General features: G+C 42.2%; 1 protein-coding gene across 1 annotated transcript; it reads right to left on the reverse strand.

Annotated features, from left to right (window-relative positions):
• Positions 1 to 116: 116 nt before the first annotated feature.
• On the reverse strand, positions 117 to 20,388 carry PASK (PAS domain containing serine/threonine kinase). The gene is made up of 17 exons (XM_013939697.2): positions 20,138 to 20,388; positions 18,793 to 19,028; positions 17,592 to 17,762; positions 16,039 to 16,179; positions 15,334 to 15,468; positions 14,338 to 14,631; positions 13,808 to 13,970; positions 12,707 to 12,881; positions 10,211 to 11,520; positions 9,368 to 9,549; positions 7,194 to 7,361; positions 6,263 to 6,388; positions 5,545 to 5,679; positions 3,832 to 4,031; positions 2,313 to 2,446; positions 1,156 to 1,302; positions 117 to 678 (listed from the first exon to the last, which is right to left on the reverse strand). Exons 1-17 carry the CDS (start codon positions 20,307 to 20,309, stop codon positions 479 to 481), a joined length of 4,089 nt encoding a protein of 1,362 aa, XP_013795151.2. The 5' UTR covers positions 20,310 to 20,388; the 3' UTR covers positions 117 to 478.
• Positions 20,389 to 21,479: the final 1,091 nt, after the last annotated feature.

The raw sequence follows: 21,479 nt of genomic DNA on the forward strand, positions 1-21,479 counted from the left end.
GGCCAGATCCTGGACTGTGATGGACCTCAGAAGTCTAGTTTAATAAAAGATAAAGATGGTCAGGACTTACTACTGAGTCCTCAGTTCCCTGGGTCTTCTGCTACAGTCAAAACAATACGTGCAACCAGTATTCAAGACTGCATTTGCCGATTTCTTTATAAGGATTAACAGCAAGTATGCTTTTGTGTGCATCCAAGGATCTTTTCTGGGGAAGAACAGAAACAATTGAGGTAAGATCAACAGTTTCTGCATACCACAGTTTAGAAAAAAAAAATCAGTTTGATTTCAAAGGTTCTCCCATGAGACTACAGAAAATGGTTCACATCACAAGCCTCTCTTACAGTGTTACTGCACTTTGGAGTTCTCAAAAACTCCAATTTTCTACAGAAGGGAAGTGCTTAAAATTAATTTCTGTTAGTTCCTGAGTGACAGTATGTGTCCTGCGGTAAGTGAGCTATCGTTCCACAGGAAGGGACTTCTACTGCAGAGAAAGACTGCAGCGATGCCCACGACCTGAGTCCTGGCCCTCGGAAGCAGCGGCCGCTCCTTCCAGGTGGGGATCTGCATGCTCATGGTCGGAGGCGTTCAAGCGTGGCTCACCCTGCGCACGAGGAGCCGGGAGGGGGTGGCTGTCTCCGTCTGTGCGCTCACCAGAACCATTTCTGAATCCACTGCTTTCTAGGGAGGAAGAGAAGCATATAGGGATGAACTACAAGTCCCACTAGTCAATGGGCATAACTTCAAACTAAGAGCATTTAGGTATCAGAAGATGATTCTTCCTTTGCATTCAGTCAAACGGCTATAATTCCACATCTCCATAAGCGCTATGAGCTCAGCTGAAAGCTGATCTGGTTGGAATATTAGCCAAATGATCGGAAATTGCAGTTCTAGGAGGTCTTCCTTAGCCTAGGCTGTCAATTCCTAACAGCTGCAATTTCACTCACGGGCTAACAGGACACACAATCTGCCCAGTTCATAGCTGAATTGTCAGAGGGAGTGCTGCAGGACACAGGATGGCTCCCCTCCCACCTCCTGAAAGCAAGGTGCTAATGTGAAGTTATCTTGCTAATCCCAGTTAAGCCTTTTCATAGAAATCCTTCTTCTGTGCCTGGAGGGTGTGAGTGGAGGGAGAAAGCCTTCAGAACAGTGTCTCACCTGCCTCAGCAGAGGTGTATACTTCTTCCCAAGTATAATTACCCAGGTTCACAGGCTGCTTCAGCCAAGGATCCTCCACCAACTTCGCTAGAGTTGTGCGCTGCTCTGGAACAGGATGCAAAAGCCCAGCAATCAGACTCATGAGACCTGAGGAGAGGCAGCAGTAAGAGGAAGGGATCAATCTGTATATTAGGTATGCTGGGAATGCAAGACATAATTAAAATCTGAATTGCTTAAATCTGAACTACAAATCCTCCCCATTAATCCCTTGCGCAGCACGGTTCTATTCAGATATATTCACATGTGCTTAGCTCTGGGAATGATCTGAGATTTCCAGGTTGTAAAAAGAGCAAACTGAGAGCAAAGTTATGACACTGGGGGAGACAGGTGTGGAAAGAAATGCCAGGGAGGCAACCCTAACTCACTGTTTCCAAGCCCAGTCTTGTCTTGCAGTCACTTGGGGGGCGGGGGTCACATGGGATCGTGTTTGATCTGTGATTAAAGGTGCACTTAACATTCATGGAAAGCTTCAAGAATTTACCAGTTAACTGGAGCCCACAGAAACCTTATAAACATAGGGCCACAGAGAGAGAATCTATTGATGAAGACTTCATTAGCCTGACATGCAATTAGTTTCCTATACCTCCAATGGATGGCAAGACCAACCGTATTTTTTTCCTGTGAGATCAACCCATACAATTCATTCACAAGTTATGAACATTAACAAATTATCATCACACACAAAAGTAACATACTATTTGTTGGCAAATAGTTCAAGTGAGATGAAACTGGATTAGAATTATGCAAGGGCCATTATAGACCTTCAAGTTATCTACTGGACTGAACCTTCCCATCAGACATTATTTGCTCTGGTTTACTCAGATATAAACCTCACTGAAGTTCAACAAATTGATAGCTCAGTTCATCATAATAAATGAATAGTCTGGAATTTGAAACACTAAAACTATAGTAGATAGCTACTATTGTATGCATAAAGAACTGCAAAGCTTATCTCAAAAGGATATCTTTGCCTCAGGGAACAGCTTTTTAAATCATTGCAGAGCACATTTGGAACGGTTTATCCAGTTTTCCCCTCTTTCTGCTCATACTTTCCTGAGAGATCTGCCCCTTTAGAAGAGGAAATGCAAAGAATTCACCTTCTGACACAACCTGAGGAGGATTCAGGACAGCTGCCATGGCCTCCTCCAGTTCACAGAAGGGATTCTCTCCAAATATTAGGGTATAAAGGGTGACACCAAGTGACCACATCTCCAGCTCCGGTCCTTGGTACCTATGTAGAGATGCACAAGCTTGCATAAATTCAGGCTGCAAATATACAATTGTGTGCTAAAGAATGTAAAAAGAAGAAGAAGAAAAAAACCCAAACAGTTGCTAACCCTTGTTTCCAATTTTTAGCATAGGAAGTTTATGAGAATTCTAATAAGGTTCTCACATGTTTCTGAGAAGTCTGTATTATCTTTCTCCATGAAAGAAAAATAACCAAAGATGGTCAACCAATTTCAGCTGATGAGTATGTACAATACGCACCTAGACTTCTTTACCCAAATGGAGAACCATTTATCTATATGCATAGCAGGTGAAAAGAGGACTTAAGTCTCCTTCTTTTGGATCATCAGCTGAAACTATCATTTAAATATTTGAATGGAAGAGTCGACATTTCAGTGGAGTTCTGTTTGCCATCCCTCTCCAAACAGAAGTTATTTTGAAATAAGTATTGAGATTCCATCTAGTTCCCAGCAGTGGTTTCCTCTCCTCCTTACTTTTCTCACTGTTAAGAGGAACTCCCTGGAGGACCCATGAAAACAGCTGTGAAGGGAGGGAAAGATAACATACTTGCACATACAATTAATATTTACCATCCTGGGATGGTAAAGCTTCCTTTCAAGAGTGGGTATGAGGCTGCCAGCCTCAAGATAGAGAAGAGAATATTTGGAGAGGAGAGAATAGAGAAAAGACAGCTGAGACTTGGGCAGCACATCCAAGATAGCTGCAACAAAAGAATCCTGGACTTTAGAGGAGCACAAAATCAAAGAGGAGACGAACAATGATCAAACTGCAAAATTTCACACAGGGAAGCAAGCAAAAAGACGGGAGCAGAACAGATGAAAGTGTGAGAAGAGAAACAGGATAGACCATCTTTTTCCAGAAATACAAAACACATACATGCTAAGGGGCAGCCACTATACGGCAATACTTGCTTATACCACCTCTCTAAAACAGCATCTACTAGTAGAGACAAATCGGTGTGTTCATACACAGGTATGAAGGGAAGGTTATCAAGCTGATGGGCGTATTGTGAAAGATCAAGGAGGAAAGGACACATTCAAGTCACAACACAACTTGCCTAGACTCTTCTACCAGGCTGGAAATGAAAATCATAAGCTTGCTCTTGCCCTCATCCATGTAGCAGGGCAGACATTAGTACAAGGCTGTGCACAGCAAGAAAGCCTGTCAACAGACTCAGTCAGCAACAACTGTTTGTATTCAAGCCTTTACAAGTAATTTCTGTCACTGCAGTGCTCTAAATCTCACTGCGGTTTTCTGTGGTGTGGTTAGATACTCTAACAGACTACCAATATCGAAGCATTCCAGCCCTGCGCACACGCATTTTTGACGACAAGGGGCACAAGGATGACTTTTCAGAGGGTGACATACGGTTTGCCAGACAGCACTTCTGGTGAGCAGTATTCAATTGTCCCACAGAAGGTGTAAAACAATTTGCCAGGTTCCAGGTAGGCAGCTGAACCAAAGTCCACTAGCTTAATCATGAAGTCTTCAGCAATGACAATGTTTTCATCCTTGATATCTCTGTGAAGGATGTTTCTACAGTGGAGATACCCCACAGCTGATACAAGCTGAAAGAGGAGGAAAGAACCAGGTTTTAGCGCACAGAGATATCCTTCTGGACAATCTACATGGTAACAGAATTCCAATAGCCACATTTTGGGTTAACACTATATAAACAAGATATAGATCCTAATTTTGATAACTGCATTCGAACTCAGGAATGGCTGTCAGCATTGCTGCAATAGGTATTAATCACAGTGCCCTTGGGCTTGGAAAAGCCTTAGTTTGCCTTCATCTCACAAATGGGCAGGATGATGGTGTGCTGTAGTCACCATGTACTTATTGTTTCAGTAAGAAGCATCCGTGCTTACTCTTACAATCCTGCAGGTTATTTTATTTTTATCCCAGCTTTTTTTGGAGGGTCCTTTGATTTTTCCAGAAGGCTATTACTGTATGCCTCAAATACTGCAGGATGACATAGCATTTAAGAGTGAAGTTTCATAATAAACAGTATACTCCTCCTAAATCCCATTCTTCTTTCTGCACGATTCATGCTATAATGCCATAATTAAGAATAGCAGCACAATTACATCACCTTGGAAACAATCTTGATCCCTACCACAATACATCTCAGCAAGAAAAGCAGATAGTTAAGGGAGAAAAGTTTCTATTTATAATACAAAGCTCCCTCTGCAGAGAAATATTGTAGAGGTATGAAGTAACAAAGAACCCCTATAAACTCAAGGCCGGTTTAAGAAAAGGGCTTATCCATCGGAAGTATATAGGGACCACAGACTGCAGTCTGTGAACGCACACTGCACAAGATCACGCAGACACGGAGAAGGTGCAGCAGTTAGGCTGTCGCCAGTGTCACAAGTGAGGGGGTAGAGGTAATTCTTGCATACTTTTCCTTAGAGCAAGGCATTTACCCCAAAACACATGAGGGGGAACTACACGGGGACTGCTGTTGCGAACCACTCTGCAACGAACGAATCACAAGTCAGTTCTCAGGCAGGCTCCTGACTCATAGCAAATTGCTTGAGTTATTTTGCATTATCCCACTTTCAGATCCAAGATAACTCCTTGATTTTAAATTTATTCAAAAGAGCAGAGCTCTTTATTCCTGTAATAAATCTAAAACAAGCATTGATCTAAGTGAAAATGTGACTTTTAGTGAGGCCTGGGGCAACTTCTGTGAGCCTTCCTTCTCTTCTCCAACAGCGAAGTAGATGCAGCTGCCACACGAATGGGCATCTTAGTGACTGGGGGTGTGCGCTGCCACAGGCACTGCCAAGAAGTGATGGCTTTGTAGGAAACCCTCACCTGAAGTAAGACTCTGTAAAGGTTTCTGAGTTACAGGTTTCTAAGTAAACCTTGGAAAGGTTTTGTAGGCAGCATTTCAGTTTACAGAATCGGCCCTACAGACCACTGAAGAAAAGTTGTGCAGTTACTGAGCACAACCCTGGGAATAGACCAGTGCCTACTGATTAGCCAGTAATTCTTTTGAGTGAAATAGGGTCCCAGTTGTAATATTAATGAAATTTTTCCTGCATATAGCAAATGTACATTGCCAGCTCTCACCTGTCTGAACAGATAGCTTGCTAATGGTTCATCCAAGTCAGGCTGATTATCAATGAACGTAAAGAGATCCAGACCAGATCCATGCTTCTCCATCACCAGCTGGAAGAACTGTTCATTTTCAAATACATCCAGTACCTACAAATAACAGACTCTTTTTACTGCGCGCTTCAACCTCAAACTGCTTTTACAAACATTGCTTCCCTCTTGGGAGACTTAGTCAAAGTATATCATAATCTTTGAAGTCTCATTTCACTGAGCACAAATATTTCTTGAAGAGAGCGCAGAATTAAAACTGAAAGCAGAATTAAAATCAAGAGGAATTATTTTTCTGGGGAAAAAAAAAGCAGAGAACAGAAATCAAGATATATATCCAAATTATTTACTGAACTACTAAATGTTCAGACATGACAGCATACTTCCACTGCCAAGGTATATCCTATCATCTTGAAATAATGCATGGGCTTTTTTTTTCTGTTAGACCCACACTTTCGGATCTGTGTTTACATCAAATGCTTTAGGCAAAAGTCCCTGGAAGCAAGTGATAATGCACTGTAACATACCCTCCAAAACAAAGCAGGATAACGAGGTTTCTTCAATTCCTCAAAAGGCAGATGTAATATGAGACACTTCCTCACTCCCGAAGAGGAGCATGAGACACTAAGCATTCAAAGGAACCATCTGATACAGTTCAAACTGCATTTGCTCTGAGTTACTGTACCTTAATGATACTGGGGTGCTGCACCTTCGACAGGATTGCAATCTCTTGAGTAACTCTCCCTAGATCAGGATCATCCACCCAACAGTCCTCAAACACTCTCTCCTTCCAGATGAACTTTACCACAACCTACACAGAAAACAACATTTAATATTGCCTGCAAAAACATGGCTTTAAGTATTTGGTAAGTTAATTTCCCAGAAAAATATTAGTGACCGATATTACTACAAAGCTAGAAGTAAGCCAATACGCACTGTTTATACTATTTCTAAATATACTTGAACTAATTGAGTCCTAGAAGCCAAACACTACACATAAATGGAAGATATCCATCATTCATGTCATTTTTATTGGTGCCCTGAATTCCAAGGACTTTGACAAGCAAGCTCTCTTTTATCAACTCAATTACAGCAGTAGTAACCTCTGGAAGAGATTTACAGTAGAGAGAAATGAGTGGTTAAACATCCATACACAGAAAAAACAGAGCTTGCCTCTCAACACCCAAAATACTTCTGCTGATAAAGAGAAGGGTCCCATAATCTCCACATGACTATTCCACTGTAAAGTAACCACATCCTTAAGTCTTGGCACAAAAAAGACTTCGGAGTTTGTCGTTCTCTTTAGTGAACAAAGATTAAAACGTGTAATTCTGTTAAGCTCAAAGTAGACTTCTTTCAGTGGGTTAAATTAGCTACATGGCCAGCCTCATTCTGTACGCATTGCCTTAGATAACAGCTCATACGTTACATCAATGTGAGCATTTCACTATCCTGTTTTCATAAGGTTAAAGATTTCAGATTCATGTTCTAAACAGAGGAAAACCCCAAACTACCAAATGGCAGGTTTTAATAGCTTAGTTTTTACATGAATGCTCTAACTTTTCAATTTCAATCCTAAATAATCATTACAATGACAGCTAGAAGAAATATTTAACCTCCTCTTGATCTTTCTTGCACCTGGCAGTCCAGACAAAGCCAAAAGATCCTTTGCCGATAAGGCTGAGAGTGTCGTATTTTCTTGCATATTCTCCCTCGCAAGCCTTTAGTCTTTCAAGCTCTTCAGCTCTTCGGGAGTTCTCTAAAAGTGGAGTTGATCTGATGGCCTAGGTATAGATAAAAAATTAGCAAGAACAGGAAAATGAGCAAACCACAGAATATTGTTTGTAAAATGAAGTAAACACTGAAAATTAAATACACAGCCACAAGAACAACTAAAGAGAGCGATCTTTGCTTTTGATAGCAAGAACTGTATATTGACTTAACCATCACCATATAAGATTATTTAATTCAACAGTTTGATTTCAACAGCTACCAAAACCGCTAAATTCAAGAAAAAGGAAAAGAAAACCGGAGAATTTGCACTTTAGGTACTTGCATAAAATTCTCTATGTAAGTAGGAAAATAAAATCATGGATTTTCAGCAAATGAACATTTTATTTGATGAATAAAAAGTAGATTACTTTTGATGCTGTCATTTTTCCAGGTAAGTGTATTCTAAATGGACAGAACTAAAAAGGTGCTTTAAGCCCAGGCAATAAATTTGGCAATTTCTATTTGCTGCACTAACCTAAAATGATTTAGTGTATAAAGGATATTTAACTTCCAGTGTTTAAAGAACTCTCTGGTAAGAGAGCATTTTAGTTCTTTAGAGCCCTCTTAGGGGACAAAGAGAGCAAACGAGTTTAAGGAACACCCCAGTAAAATCCATTATGAGGAAACACCACAAGCCTTCCTACTAAGACCTGCAATTCTGCATGAGAAATTAAACACAACATAATTTTTTCTTGCTTTAAGTATAGGCCTTTGGGTTGTTTGGCTCAGTGATCAGTAAGTTTCTCCACCAGAAGATGGCATCTGAAGTGCCCGAGAACAGAGTATCGTTATGACAATCACATTATTCCATACTAAGAAGAAACATAACAAATGTCATGGGAGAATTTGTTTTCAGTAATGAAATGTGGATCTACATTGCTCCATGAAACAGTGAAAACTTCCAATATTTAATCATACATGTGCATATATATACACATACATACATATATATATATACACACACACACACATATATATATATGGAAAACAATTTTCCAAAGGAAACCCAAGAGCCACCTTGTTACTCAGCTCTCCAAGGTCTTACAAAAAATATTCCAAACAGCAAGACTTGCCAATTGACTTTAGCTTTTCACTCAGATATCTACTTTGTCTTCCAGATCACTGATTAAAGCAGGGAAAACAAAACAAAACAAAATAAAACACAATATATTTCAGTAAAAGGCAGCTTCTCAGAGTATGATATAGTTTGGAACTATCGCCGCTGTACATATTACACATATGATGTCTAAATATGCGTGTGTATGCACACACACGTGTGTATGTACATCTCTGCTAAAGTCATATAAAATCCAGCCACATAAAGATTTAGGGCATGCATATTCAAGGAGTCTAGAAGATCACCTTTACTCATTTCAATTCATCAAAGATACTATTTTCCCTCTACAGCTCTGGTAAAAGTACTGTCAGCTTTACATCCCGTTACTAATTAAAAAGCAGGTCTGAGGAGTTCCATGTTCAGGCTTTATGGCACTGGCACATGCACCACTGTTCACCTACACAGCAGCAGTTCTCTGTACACCACGTTGAATGCAGCGTCCCAGCAGGCAGCTAAAAAATGCCGTTTCCTTTTGTTGACATAAATCGCTCTGAAAGTTTTTTCAGCCTAGTATTTCCTTCTTTAATAATGTCATGTCACTTGTGTCAGTCTGATTACATTGATTTAAAAATTAATCTCATTACACTGGTGCAAATCTCTATTGTAAAGGTACTTAAACCAGTCTAAGAACAAATTGAAAATTAGGTGCTTTTATTGTTCAGATTGGGGAGCTAACCACGCTGAACCGAACACACACTCCCAGAATAGTAATTTGTCCTTTTCATGGCAACCCCCCCCACGCACATTTCTTTTGACATGCAAACAGAAAAATAAGGAAACAGCAATATTCCCTACCAGGCCATGATATTATTACAATGTGGAAAACTTCACAACCTCAGGTTCAGCTTGACAACCAAGCAAGAGAAGCGCTCAACATTATACAATAGTGCAGTTTCTTACTTCTCCAAGACTGTGTGCAGAAAGATCTGCTATAGACTGGGCAGAGCTCGCTAGACTGGAGAACAAAAGCTGAGTCTTTGTTGCTGCTTCTTTCTGGCTCTGTAGAAAGTCTTTCACCACCCAGACACAGAAGAGTACAGCAGGGTCCTGCAGTTCTACCCGTTTCACTTCAAAGGCTATACCTGTAAAAACAGGTGAGTGAGTTAAAATGGTGGAATGAAACTTTATTGTTGAATGAGACCACAGAGCTTCCATTTGATTTGGGATAAAATCCTGAGCTCTTAACAAAATGAATTTCTTCATTTTCTCCATTATTTCCTGGGGGGACACCTACTCACCAAGGAATCAGAGGAAGGCTGCAAAAGTGCAGGTATTCTAGAGATACTTAGAGGTCACCCTTATCATTCCCTCTTTAATGGGGGGGGACGACTTCACATTGTTATACCAGGTGACATAAATTGGGATTTTATACAACCAGCCACTGAATTGCGCTGAAGGAATGAAACAAACACATGCCATTACACAATGAAATACAAGTTTTACAATGGAGTTTAAATTTTTTGTTCAAAACCAGTTCTGAGGTTCAAAGCTTTCAATCATGTTTTAAGAGTATTTTTCATTATTCTATCTGGATTAATTTTTAAAGTAACTTTGTCTTTTGTAACACTTGCTCTTTTATTGCTCTCTGAGTAGACTCAAATGCTGTTTCTCCTCCCAGACGCTAAAGCTTCCTTCCTCCCCACTGTAAGCTTCTAAACCAGAAATGTCTGCCTTCTGCAAAAGAGTGGGTGAAGAAGTGTCCTGGTAAAAGTTTTTGGAAGAGGAGAAATAGGTTTTACTTACTTAATTGAGAACCATCTTTGTGATAGCAATTCCCAAGGTAGCTGCCTTCCAGGATCTCTGAGCTCAAAGGATTCAGCCTTCCTTCTTGTTTCACAGGGGTAGATGTTACTTGTACCTGCACATTTTGCTTCGTATGCAACTGACAGTCTTCTTCAGGATTACCTTTACTGTTCAGTGGATTTTTGTTCAGGTTGTCCACCGCAGTCTCTGCAAGAGTTTCAGGCTTCGCAAGCAATGCTTTGGAGGATTCTTCAGAGTTTTCCAAATGCCTTGTGGAAGCCAGCCACCCAGACCCATCTCCTGTGGCAACACTGTTCAATAGCTGCTTTTCCTGCCCAGCTGAAAAAGCACTGTCCTGAACTAGCAGATCGCCTTCAGCGGAGTCCACTGCATTAGAGGAGGACACACCTGCAAGAGCTGTAGCAGCGCCTGAGCAATTGGCTGAGTTCTCCTCTACACCAATATTCAGATCCAGTTCCTCGAGGCCATAGCAAATGCAGTTCAGCTCAGTGCCTGATTCTTTAACATCTTCAAAGGTTGTGGCAACTCCCGGTGCAGAAGCACCGGAAGCTGTTGTATTTCCTGAACGAACAACATGGATACTATTTCTTCCATTTGTGAGGAAAGATGAAGCATCATTTAGCATGCGGCTTTCAACTACAGTGTGCTCAAGACTGGAATGCTTTGCATCACACGTCAAGTTTGGTTTTGACAGCTGCTCTGTAACCACGTGGCTTTGAAAGTCTTGAATGCAGTCAGGTGCTGCCCCAGACCGTGGTTCATCTAATGTTGGTGTCCCAAATGAGATACAAGTAACATCAGAAGAAGGCTTAACCAAGCTATTGGATTGAGTATCTAACACGTCTTCTAGCCTAGAACAAGCAGGAGACTGGGCAATGTTTGCTGAAGAACCTTTTCCTGAAGTATCAGTGAAGTGCTGATGTTTCAGCAGTTGAGAAGGTAACCTAGAGATCTCCTGACAGTCTACTTCGTTGAGGTCTTGATGATCAACTTGTAGTTGGTTAGGTGAGCTACTAGTCTCACTGGCATTCCCTTGCGGGGTCACAAATGCACCAGATAGTGGACTATCACTGCTTCTTACTGGCATCTTTCTGTTCTGACCTAAATCTAACTGTCCTGAATCAGACGACATGGGAAAAACCCTTGGAGAGGGCATCTTTAGAGAATTATCTGATCCTGCAGTTTCCATGGTTCTGCATTGTTCCACTGCTCTGACTGCGTCAGGCCAGCTTTCAGGTGACATCTCTCTATGGTGGGCTGACAACCCACCAGCAGCAATGCTGTCCTCCCTGCAGGGATTCAAAGTTATTAGTTATATCATGATGACAGAAGAATGAGAAAAGAGTCATCTGTATGCCACCCACTCTTCAGGTACTATGTTGACTATTTAAAACCTGTACCAATCCTTTTCTTTTTAAGCTTAAAAGAAAAAAGGCAGAAAGCACTTGGTACAGGCATCCAAAATCATAACAAATTCCAGCTTTACCAAGCAGCTACACTTGAACGGAACTCTCTCCCTATGGATTACTTCCTCCTCTAACTCAATTTCTAAATATATTTCACAGTTAATTTACCACAACAAAAAGCCACTACATGTGGCAGGACACTTCTAGTCCTGAGAAGAGAAGATCCCAGTTGCTTTCTCAATGAACCATGGTTCATTGGAGCCCACTGCACAAGGCATTTTACCAACATTTTTATTCATAAAAATAAAGAATAGGAAAACAGTCCAGGCAGCAGAGCGCTCACTAGGATATGAGACACATATGCAGAAGAGCACAAGGAAACAATGAGTCAGCATCAGTCTGCTTAAAAAGCAGCAAGGACAGTGCTGTAATAGCTCGTATATTAAGAAAATGCAGTACATGTTTTCCAAGAGTTAGAACTGTTAAAGGTGGAAGGTTTAAAATTTCACTTAAACTAAACCGTGTGCACCATATAGATACTTCCGCAGAATTTCTAATCTTGTAACAGGAAAAAGACCTAGAAAGGTGCAATAAAAATGTCTGCGCTATAGTAACATAAGTACTCTGTTTTAATGGATGACATGACAGTTACACTGACCGTCAGGAGGAATATTGTTTAGAATTCATTCCAGATAGCGTGACTTCAGTGCAGTATTAGCTGGCGGATACCATGGAAGGAGAGAAACATCCATTGTTTCTGATCTAGTGATGACAGGACCTAATTACCTTCCCCAGCCTAGGTGAAGCATTTGCTACCCATTAGGGATGGGACTCCTGTAATTTTACAGTTGTAGACTGTACAGATCTAAACAAAAATCCAAGGTAGGCAAAACTGAACCAGTCTTGCAAATGGCCCTTGGGTTCCAAAAAGAACAAGTGCAGAAGGTTCTTGTTAGACCTTCCTCCCAAATATCACAGAGCTTTAGGAAAAAAAAAAAGTTTTTTTGTTGTTATTTCCATTAGAGGGCTTGAGTTTTGGAGGCGAGCACATAGTCCATGAAATGCCTACCTACTAGTAGTTGTGGATGAGACTTCAGGAGAGGAAGGAGAAGATAAGAAACTGCTCCCACTCTTTCGCTTGGTCCCAGTATTTATTATCTTGTCTTCTCTGTGTCTTCTTTCTAGGTTCTGCTCTTCATCTCTTGACAGAAGGCTTGTTGAAGATGAAACCAAATGGCTGTTTCCTGTACCAAACAAGAAACAAAACCATACCAATTCAGCCCATGCTTATCAGTATATACAGCAGTTAAAAAAAAAAAATCTGGGAACTGCATTGCTTGTGTTATCCCTAAGACATGGGGTATAAAAGACTTGACTGAGGCAACAACATGGCCCGAACATGAGCACTCCACCATAGGAGGAGTCTCATTAGGTCTGAGAAGTCACATCAGGTAGTAAACTAAACGTTTTAGGGCTGCTAAAATTTGCTTTCCTATCAAAGCTATTGGATAGGTATTAGCCTTCTGGGTTAGTTACTTTGATTAAAGTTCAGAGACCTAAGAAAGGCTGATGGCTATACAGAGACTGGAAATAAAGCTATTATACAAATAGCAGCAGCAAAAAAGGTCAAAACACACATACACTCCCCATTCCAAATGCTAAGAAATAAAAAAAAAGTTTTAAACTGCGTTTGCATAACTCACTGAAATTGCAGGACAAAAAAGCAAATAGCATATAGTCCAAACATTTTTAAAAGAAAGACAGAATAAGAAAAGGACTTCCTTCTTTCCTCAGTGACAGAAGATCAAAAAGGAAAAACAGGAGGTTACAAGATGTAGTAAAACAAGTATTGTTATACCTGCAGAAGAGAATAAGTGAACAAATATAGATTAGAACCTAGAACAATCCTTCCATTTGTAAATCTGAGTGCCAACGTTTCCTCACTGAAGAAGTGAATTACCTCTGGAATACAAAGGCTTCACTTCACCAAAGAGTTATTTAAGAATTTGCACATTGTCTGCTAACTCTTCCTTGTTCCAGTAGCAACTGTGCATTGTTTCCAATGCAGCTGTGCATTTCTAGGCAAAGAAAGAACTGCATAGACATAAATTGCTCTTACAAAGCACACTCCCACATTCAGAGGCAACTCTCTCTTCTTTGTTCATTTTACCTTTGTCACAGCAGCCAGAGCCAGTCGTACGGCAGGCAGCAACACCTCCAAAGACACCTGCGCTTTCTGTTCCCATAGAGTCGTCAAGGAGAGGTAATGGCAAGGAGCGGTCATTGCTTCTGTCCATGTTGTTATAGAAACCAGGGATCAGGAATGTAATGTTCTAAAACAGAATGAAACCTTATGAAGCCAAGCTGACTCTCACCTGTTGGGGGCAAATGCTAACACTCCGTGTTGGTGGACCTGATGCTCATGGACAGCCAGGCAAAAACAATCCACCTCACTGGTGGAGAACGTACGAGTGTGCAGCTTGCTTTGGACTGTTTGAAGTTCATTCCAGCTCCTTGGCACTGCAAGACTTAGCAATAGCAGCAAGAGAATTTGTGTGTTATCCCACAATTCACTTGCTGAACAAGTGGAACACCGACTTTTGTGACAGACAGAACTGAGCATTAAGAGACTTTACAGCTCCCATGGATGCGCTGCCTGACATAACAGTCATTTTAGGGAGACTAAAATTCCTGTCTTACCTTTCCCAACAGTTCTTTCTTCTCATAGCCAAACAGTGTCAAAGCAAAACTGTCCTTGATGCCATGGATGGTTCCATCTGGCTGGAGAGTAATAATGCCACTGATGGTGGAAAAAACCCTGACTGTAGCAGAATAACGATAGTCTGTGAAAGAGCCTTCTTTTTCTGTCTGTGGAATGCTGTTTCTCTGCACTGCAGCTTTGTCCTCTTCTGGAAGGCTAGCTTGCAGCTTTAAACTGAGAGGAAACGTGTTACCCTCTCTGGATCGACCTACAGATCTCTGGATCCTGAGGTTCTAAATGCAAGCAGACAAACAAAAAAACCCTAAACAACCATTTTATTTTTATTTTAGTATTCATATAAAGTTACACAGGAAAGTTCTTAGGAAAAAAGGACAGAGAGAAGGAGCAGGCAAAGAAAAATAAACGAATCCTGTGAATATCGAAATCAAAGCCTGTTTTTTTAAGGATTTGTAACCCAGTGTTGAAATCCTGTAAGAGCATCCTGACTCTGAAGACAGGGCAAGTCCATGCTGCAGCCTTTCGGCAAATGAGACATCAATAAGGCCTCTTTCATATACCTAGCTGTCTTTCCCCCGCCCCTGCACACCCCCCACCATGCCATTTGCAAGATCTGCATATTTTTTAAGCTTTCACCCTTCAGACAAACATAACTGAAATTGGCCACAGAATTCAAAGAAGCATTAGGGGGCTGACAGACACAGCACGGTTCCCTAAAGAAGCCAGGCTTCTCATGGAGTGCAAAAAAGCATCTTTCACAAGGACAGATCCCAAAGAGAGAGGTCGGGGCTTGGTCTCATCCTTAGTTAGAAAACATCCAGGCAGCAGCCATCTAAATAAGCAGCACACTCTGTTTCAGGGGACTTGTGCTTCTCTCTGAAAAGGCTTCCTTTTGTTATATAAGGAGGGAAACCACTGTGCACCTATGGCCCAGGTGGGAAGAGTATGGAAGAGCCTGGCTGAAGCTTATACCATACCTTTGGGATTTTTTTGCCCAGAGGAGGGATCTGTACAGAAGGAATCAGGTCCTTTATGTTGAGCCCAATTACTTCTTCCAACGATGGGTAACCATGGAGATGGGCAAAAAGAAGGTCACATGATGTAATCTCTCCCTTGGGAAGAGAATTTACAGGACTATTTTAATTTTAGCATTTTAGACATAATCCAGTCAATCCTCTAACAACAGCTTCTGCAAGCATCTACTCAAATGGCAGGAGACATCCATGAAGAGACAGCAGAATTAAACAATTGACTCAGTAAAAGCAGACATGGTATAACGCAATGCTTCTCTGACACTATCACGCAGAGAACCCACCCCTTGTCAGAGGCGAGAGGCAGGAGAGTCTAAGATTCCTCACAGAATTTTTCCTCAGCAAACTGATTCCCTTCACAAGAAGGGCACCCCTGCCATAAATAACCCCCTGCCAAACTTCCACCGTTCCAATCTAAGATGTCCCTGGAGGAGGGACAGTGTATTTTAATGTGACTAGCTGCATATCAAGGTGAGCAGCATGGGAGAAATTTGCACAGGTCCTGTGCATATGATCCCAATTTGAGGCAGTACTATGCATACACTTAATGTTCATGAGTAATAATGTGCCCATGGAAATTATAAGATGCATCTAATTTGCACAAACTCTGTCACAAACTGCTGTCATTTGATCACTAGAAAAAACACTCACGTCAGCCCTGAAGGAAACAAAAGCTGAGAGTCTTTCCACCGGTTCCAGCACAACCACACAACACTGGTTGTCCTTGCTTCTCATTCGCCTCAGCCACACCGAGACAGGGATCTTCTCTTTGAGACGGCCTATAACATCCACCTTTCCATAGGAAATACAGATGCAATCATAATTTAAGACTGTGGTTATGTATCAAGAGTTTCAACCAAGAATAAGATATTGACCCAAGATCTCTCTCCCTCATTATTAGAAAAACATTGTGTCTTGGCTACTTGCTTTTTTTATTTTTTATTGGAAGAAACATAGCTTTAATACAGAGATGAAAAGGCTGGCAAATAATGCACTGATCATACACAGCATGATGTTGTTGCTTTTGTTTCCTCTCTCTCAACCCCAGGAAGACTCAAGGCATTACCTTCAGCACAGTAAATGTGTTAATCTAATATCTTACATTCAATAATAAGCACCATTCAGAGACATCTTATTTAAAGGAATTCCAGTAACCTGCAGTGTTCAAAACAGCAGCTAGATCCTTGATTTGAGTATATCCTATGATGCTAATGAATACTCCACATTACTAAGATAGTTCTTATTTTCAGCTGCAAGAATACCAGTTTAATTTCTTGTGGGAGAAGATTCTTCTCAAATCAGATGTTTACTCATCTAATAACCTGCAGTGTTCATATCAAGCCTTCTATCATTTTTGTGTGATCTTGACAGAATGGGTTTATGAATTACACAGCAACTCCATGACAGCCTATAAAATATTTGGAATTGCTGTAGTTTAGAGTCTGTGTCTTCATCAGCCATTTAATTTTAATTCTGTATTTCACTACTCAAGCTTGGATTTTTCTTCCCAAACCCAATCAAAGGCTCAGGAATATCAAGCTTTGAGATGCTGACAATTTGAGTACAAAAATAACACACCAGGAAGAATAGGAGCTCATTTTCCAAATATTTTCTAGTGACAGCTCACAATACCAGCAAAACAAAGTAATTTTTAGATGCTTCTCACACAGTTCTCTCATAAATAGCCCCATATAGGCAAAATATCAGTTCTGCTCTTCTGCATCTAAGATGTTTTGTCACAGCCATTTCACGGTCTTTGGTTGATGGGTAACTTTATAACATGTACAATGCAATTTAAGATAATTTTAAGGATATTCTAAAAGACCCAGACAATTGGGAACTTTTCAGTAATAAGTTTTTCTATGTTAAGCAATCTGTATAGTTTTTTGTTTGCTTGTTTTGTTTTTGTCTTTTAAATCTAGTGTCCTTTAAGCATTCATTTGATCACATCATCACGACTATACATGTTTGACAGCTGGAAGGATCTCACGGGTGCCTCCCAAACCATCTTTTAGCCTTTGAGCTCCCATATCTGCACATGTAAACAGTCCTACTTAATTGCCAAACGCCCATAAAGTTAACTATATCAGGAAATAATATTGAAAATGTCAAAAAAAGAAAAAAAGAAAAAAAAGAAAAAACAAACCCCTCAAACCAAAAAACATGTGTATGGTGGGGAATATTTGCCGCAACATTTCACGTACCACAGTTCCTGAAACCACTGATGTACATCCATCAGCTTCTATGTACTCCTCACCCACAGCTTCCACTACATCTTGACCGGATTTTGATATCAGATGGGACAGCTTTTGACCAATGAGTTCCTGACTACTGCATCCAAGCAGTTTGCAGGCTTTGTCATTGGCCACTAGAATCTACAAAAGTAGAAAGGAAAAAGAAGAAGAAAAAAAAAGATCAAACAAAAAAACAAACAGAAAAGCTGCAAGTTTCTTTAATAGATCATCATGCTGTTGCTTTAATGCCTTATAATATCACTTTTTCTCTCAGTGGAAATGGAGAGATCCTTTTTAATTCTGAAATCTTACTACTCAGCTCACTAAAACTTCTTGTTCTAGGACAAACCTCGCCCAGGCCTCTTCTTTGTTAAGAGGGTCTGAGACATTGCTTTCCCTTTAAGATTCCTGATTTCTAACCGCCTACCCCCTCCAGCCTCCTGTGTTGCTTAAATAATTATATCCACAGAGGCAAAACTACAGCGCTGCACTTTGAAGGAAAACCTGGGCTGGCCACAGAATATTATCCAGCCCTGAAAATGTGCAAAAATCACACAAATCGACATCCTTAAGCCTATTTACAGACCAAGTCAGGATTATGTGTCTAGCCTCTATCTCTTTACGATGGGAAAGTCTGAACTGTCAGTTCAAGCCAAAACTGAAGCAATGCTTTAAAGTTCTCAGTATTCAATTTCATACTAATGTTTATGCTCAGGACAAAAACAGAGAAATTCTCTCTTTCCCAGTGCAAAATGCATGATTACTGGGACAGACAGAGACCTCATGTCACCATGAGCCCATCCCAGTGAAGGTGCTTCCTTGTCACAAGGCTCAAAACATTTTCTGCTTTTCTCTTCTCCCCTCATGCCACATCACAGCTGCATTCTTCTTTATTCCCTTCTTCCATCTGAAAAAAGACTCAAGACATCAGTGCTTCTGATATTGTCTTGTGTACTCCACTAACTACAACCTACAGTGGAAATATGTGTGTTGTCAGTCTTTATAGAATTATTGAGCTTGAGCAGACTACAAAATACCTTCACAATTTGGAAACTGCCTACAAATACAAGCCAGGATAACAAGCTTTTGAGCCTGCATGATGTCACACCACCTATACTAGCTATGCATTGCTTTGTTTAGCAGTTAGTACTGCAACAGATCCAGCAAGTACCTCTGTTGTGTTGACATCCACTGTGAAGATGGCTTTGTTCGGATTGCGTGCAGTAGTTAAAAGGTGTTGGCTGGACTCCTCCACAATAAGGGCATGCAAAAAGGAACAAGAAGCAGGACTACCAATGGAACTGGAGAGAGAGGCAGAATCCCACTGAGCCCAAGAGTTCCCAATTTTGCTGGTACAAATGTTATGAGCCGCCAGTGAAGACAAACAGTAAGAGCTCCATTTCTCTCCTGTGAGAAGATAAAGATCAGCTATGTAGCTCTAGCAGTCTGCTACAGAAGTATTTACAGGCATGAATAAAAAAAAATTGTCAGATGAAACAGCCATCAAGTAATTTCATCTCAAAATATATGCTCCTAGAAATTACAAAAAAAAAATCCAAATCAATTAAACTAAAGATAACAGAAACAATTCTAATAAACATGTCTTTTTAAGTCACAGCCACTGGAACAATTAAACTCAGGTCGTGGGCTAGAAAATATTGCCAACATGCATAAAATTCAACCAGACTAGTCAATTTTCCTTTCGCTTAAGATAACAGAGTTTAAAGGATAGGTTTTGAATTCTCTCAAGTTAAAATTGTAACTGTTATTAAATATAATTACTGTAAGTGTTCAAGCTCTTTTTAAATACTGAGTTAGTCAGAAGCCAGTTAATTAACTATTCACAAGAGCTGACACTGAAATACCTATGCCCACACCAATGTTTTATGTTACACAGTGCCAAGGGATTGTGCTAAAATTTTCAGAAGTTCTGCCTGTATAAAATGTTTCTTCAGGTAGTGGCATCAGCAACCAAATGTCAGCACTCCATGCCCAAAAGAGCAAGCAGCTTTCTTGGGTAAGCCGTGCTGGAAGAGGCATTATGAACGAGTCATCATAAGGACACCTCTGCATTTATGCACTGCGTGCCGTATGGATATGTTGACCGTGATAAAACAGAGACATCCATATCTGGACATGTTTGAACTGAGAAGTTCTTCCCCTCCTTAACAGATTCTACTGTAATATCATTTTCCTCCCCATTTGGCAATCTTTCATGTTTTGGAATGTAATATTTAGACCACCAAGTATCCAGCAAGCCCAGGACTGCCTGGTCCAGTAGCAGCCAATAAAGGTTGCCCAGGCACAAGTACCAGTACAGAGGAAGCGTACAACGATGTGTCCCCCCAAAACTCTCCCAGCCTGAACAAGAGCTTCTTCTACAGCTGCTTATTGCTATCACCTCTAGCTTTGGGGAGGGGAAGGAGGGAGAAAGAAGATCTGAAACCATCTGAAAGAATAATCATCTTCTTCATTGACAACACGCGAACTCATTCATCTCAGAATACTCTGCTCACCAGACAGAGACGCTCTACGCCGGCAGAGTTCAGAAAGCTGACTTCTCTTGCTCTTGTTGGCCCAGGGGTAGGATCTACTTAGCTTATCGGAATCACTCAAGCGATGAAGGGCTAAGCCTGCTGATGAAGGCAAAAGGCCCTCTTCAGAGGAGCTGTGCGCCTCGGCTGCCATAGTCAAACCCTGGTTGCCATATCGCGCCTAGAAAGCCACCATCTGCAACAGAAACGTAACAAATTCAGTCAGGCCTACAGTCAGGCATTAACGCTCGCAGTACTGGCAGAATATGCCGTCTAATCCAAAGCACAGCCCTAAAAAGCTACGGCAAGACTAATTTTTGCATGGCCAGTCGGGTCTTTAGGTCTGTGCCGTTAACATCAGTGTGACTGCAATGAACACCAGCACACACGACCCATAGTATAACCCATGGTCCATAGGACTTCCCCACCGCATTTCTGGAGGAGCGACCAAAGCCCCCCACGAGCAGTCTCTCCCGCTTTCCGCTCATTTTCAAAGCAGAAGCAGGTTATTTCGGCAGTAATTCTCAACACCGATTCAGCAAGCGGCGCACGGCCGCCCGCACGGCCACCCTCCCCAGCCCACCCGCGGCGAGGAGCGCGGCGAGGAGCCCGGCCCGGCCCGGCCCACCCGAGTCCTCCCTCGGCCCCTGCACGGGGCAACCCCGGCCGGGCCGCCGCCGCCGCCGCCGCCGCCTCGGAGTAGTTACCACCGAGCCGCGGGCGCGAGGAAGCAGGAGGCGGGACTCTCCGGCCGCGCTGCCCAATAAGCAAAGGCGGTGGGCGAGCGGCACGCAGGGGAACCAATCAGACGCCGAGGCGCGGGGCGGCGGGCCGCTCGAACGGGCTAAGCCGCCCGCCGCGGCCGCCCGCGCGCTGCCGTTGCTACGGACGCCCGGGCCGGCGCCGACAAGCACACTGAGAGAGCCTGAGGGGAATGGGCAGCTCCCTCCGGACTCCCTGTCCCTCGCCGCAGCCCTCTTCGCGCTCCCGGGATGCCCTGTTGCGAGCGACCGCCTGCGGGCAGCGCCGGGGCGGGCCGCCCGCTCTCGCGGCCTGAGAGGAGGTGTGCGGGAGGACCCGAGGACGACAAAGCCCGACAGCCCTGTGCAAGGGCCAGGGTTGCGGCCGCGGCCTAGCAGAGCCGCTGGGCGGGGAAGGCCTGCAGAGCTGGGGCAGGGAACTCCTCCTTGTCGGGGGAGCCGGCCCCTCCGCAGGCTGAGGGCGATCCATGGAAGAGTTTGCAGGCGGCACGAAGAGGCCAGAAACAGCTCGCTGAAGCCCGAGGCGCGCGTGGTGGGCTGGGAACTGGCACCCCACCCCTGCG

The sequence above is a fragment of the Apteryx mantelli genome, chromosome 9 (assembly GCF_036417845.1).
Source record: "Apteryx mantelli isolate bAptMan1 chromosome 9, bAptMan1.hap1, whole genome shotgun sequence".
NCBI classification, from domain to species: domain Eukaryota; kingdom Metazoa; phylum Chordata; class Aves; order Apterygiformes; family Apterygidae; genus Apteryx; species Apteryx mantelli.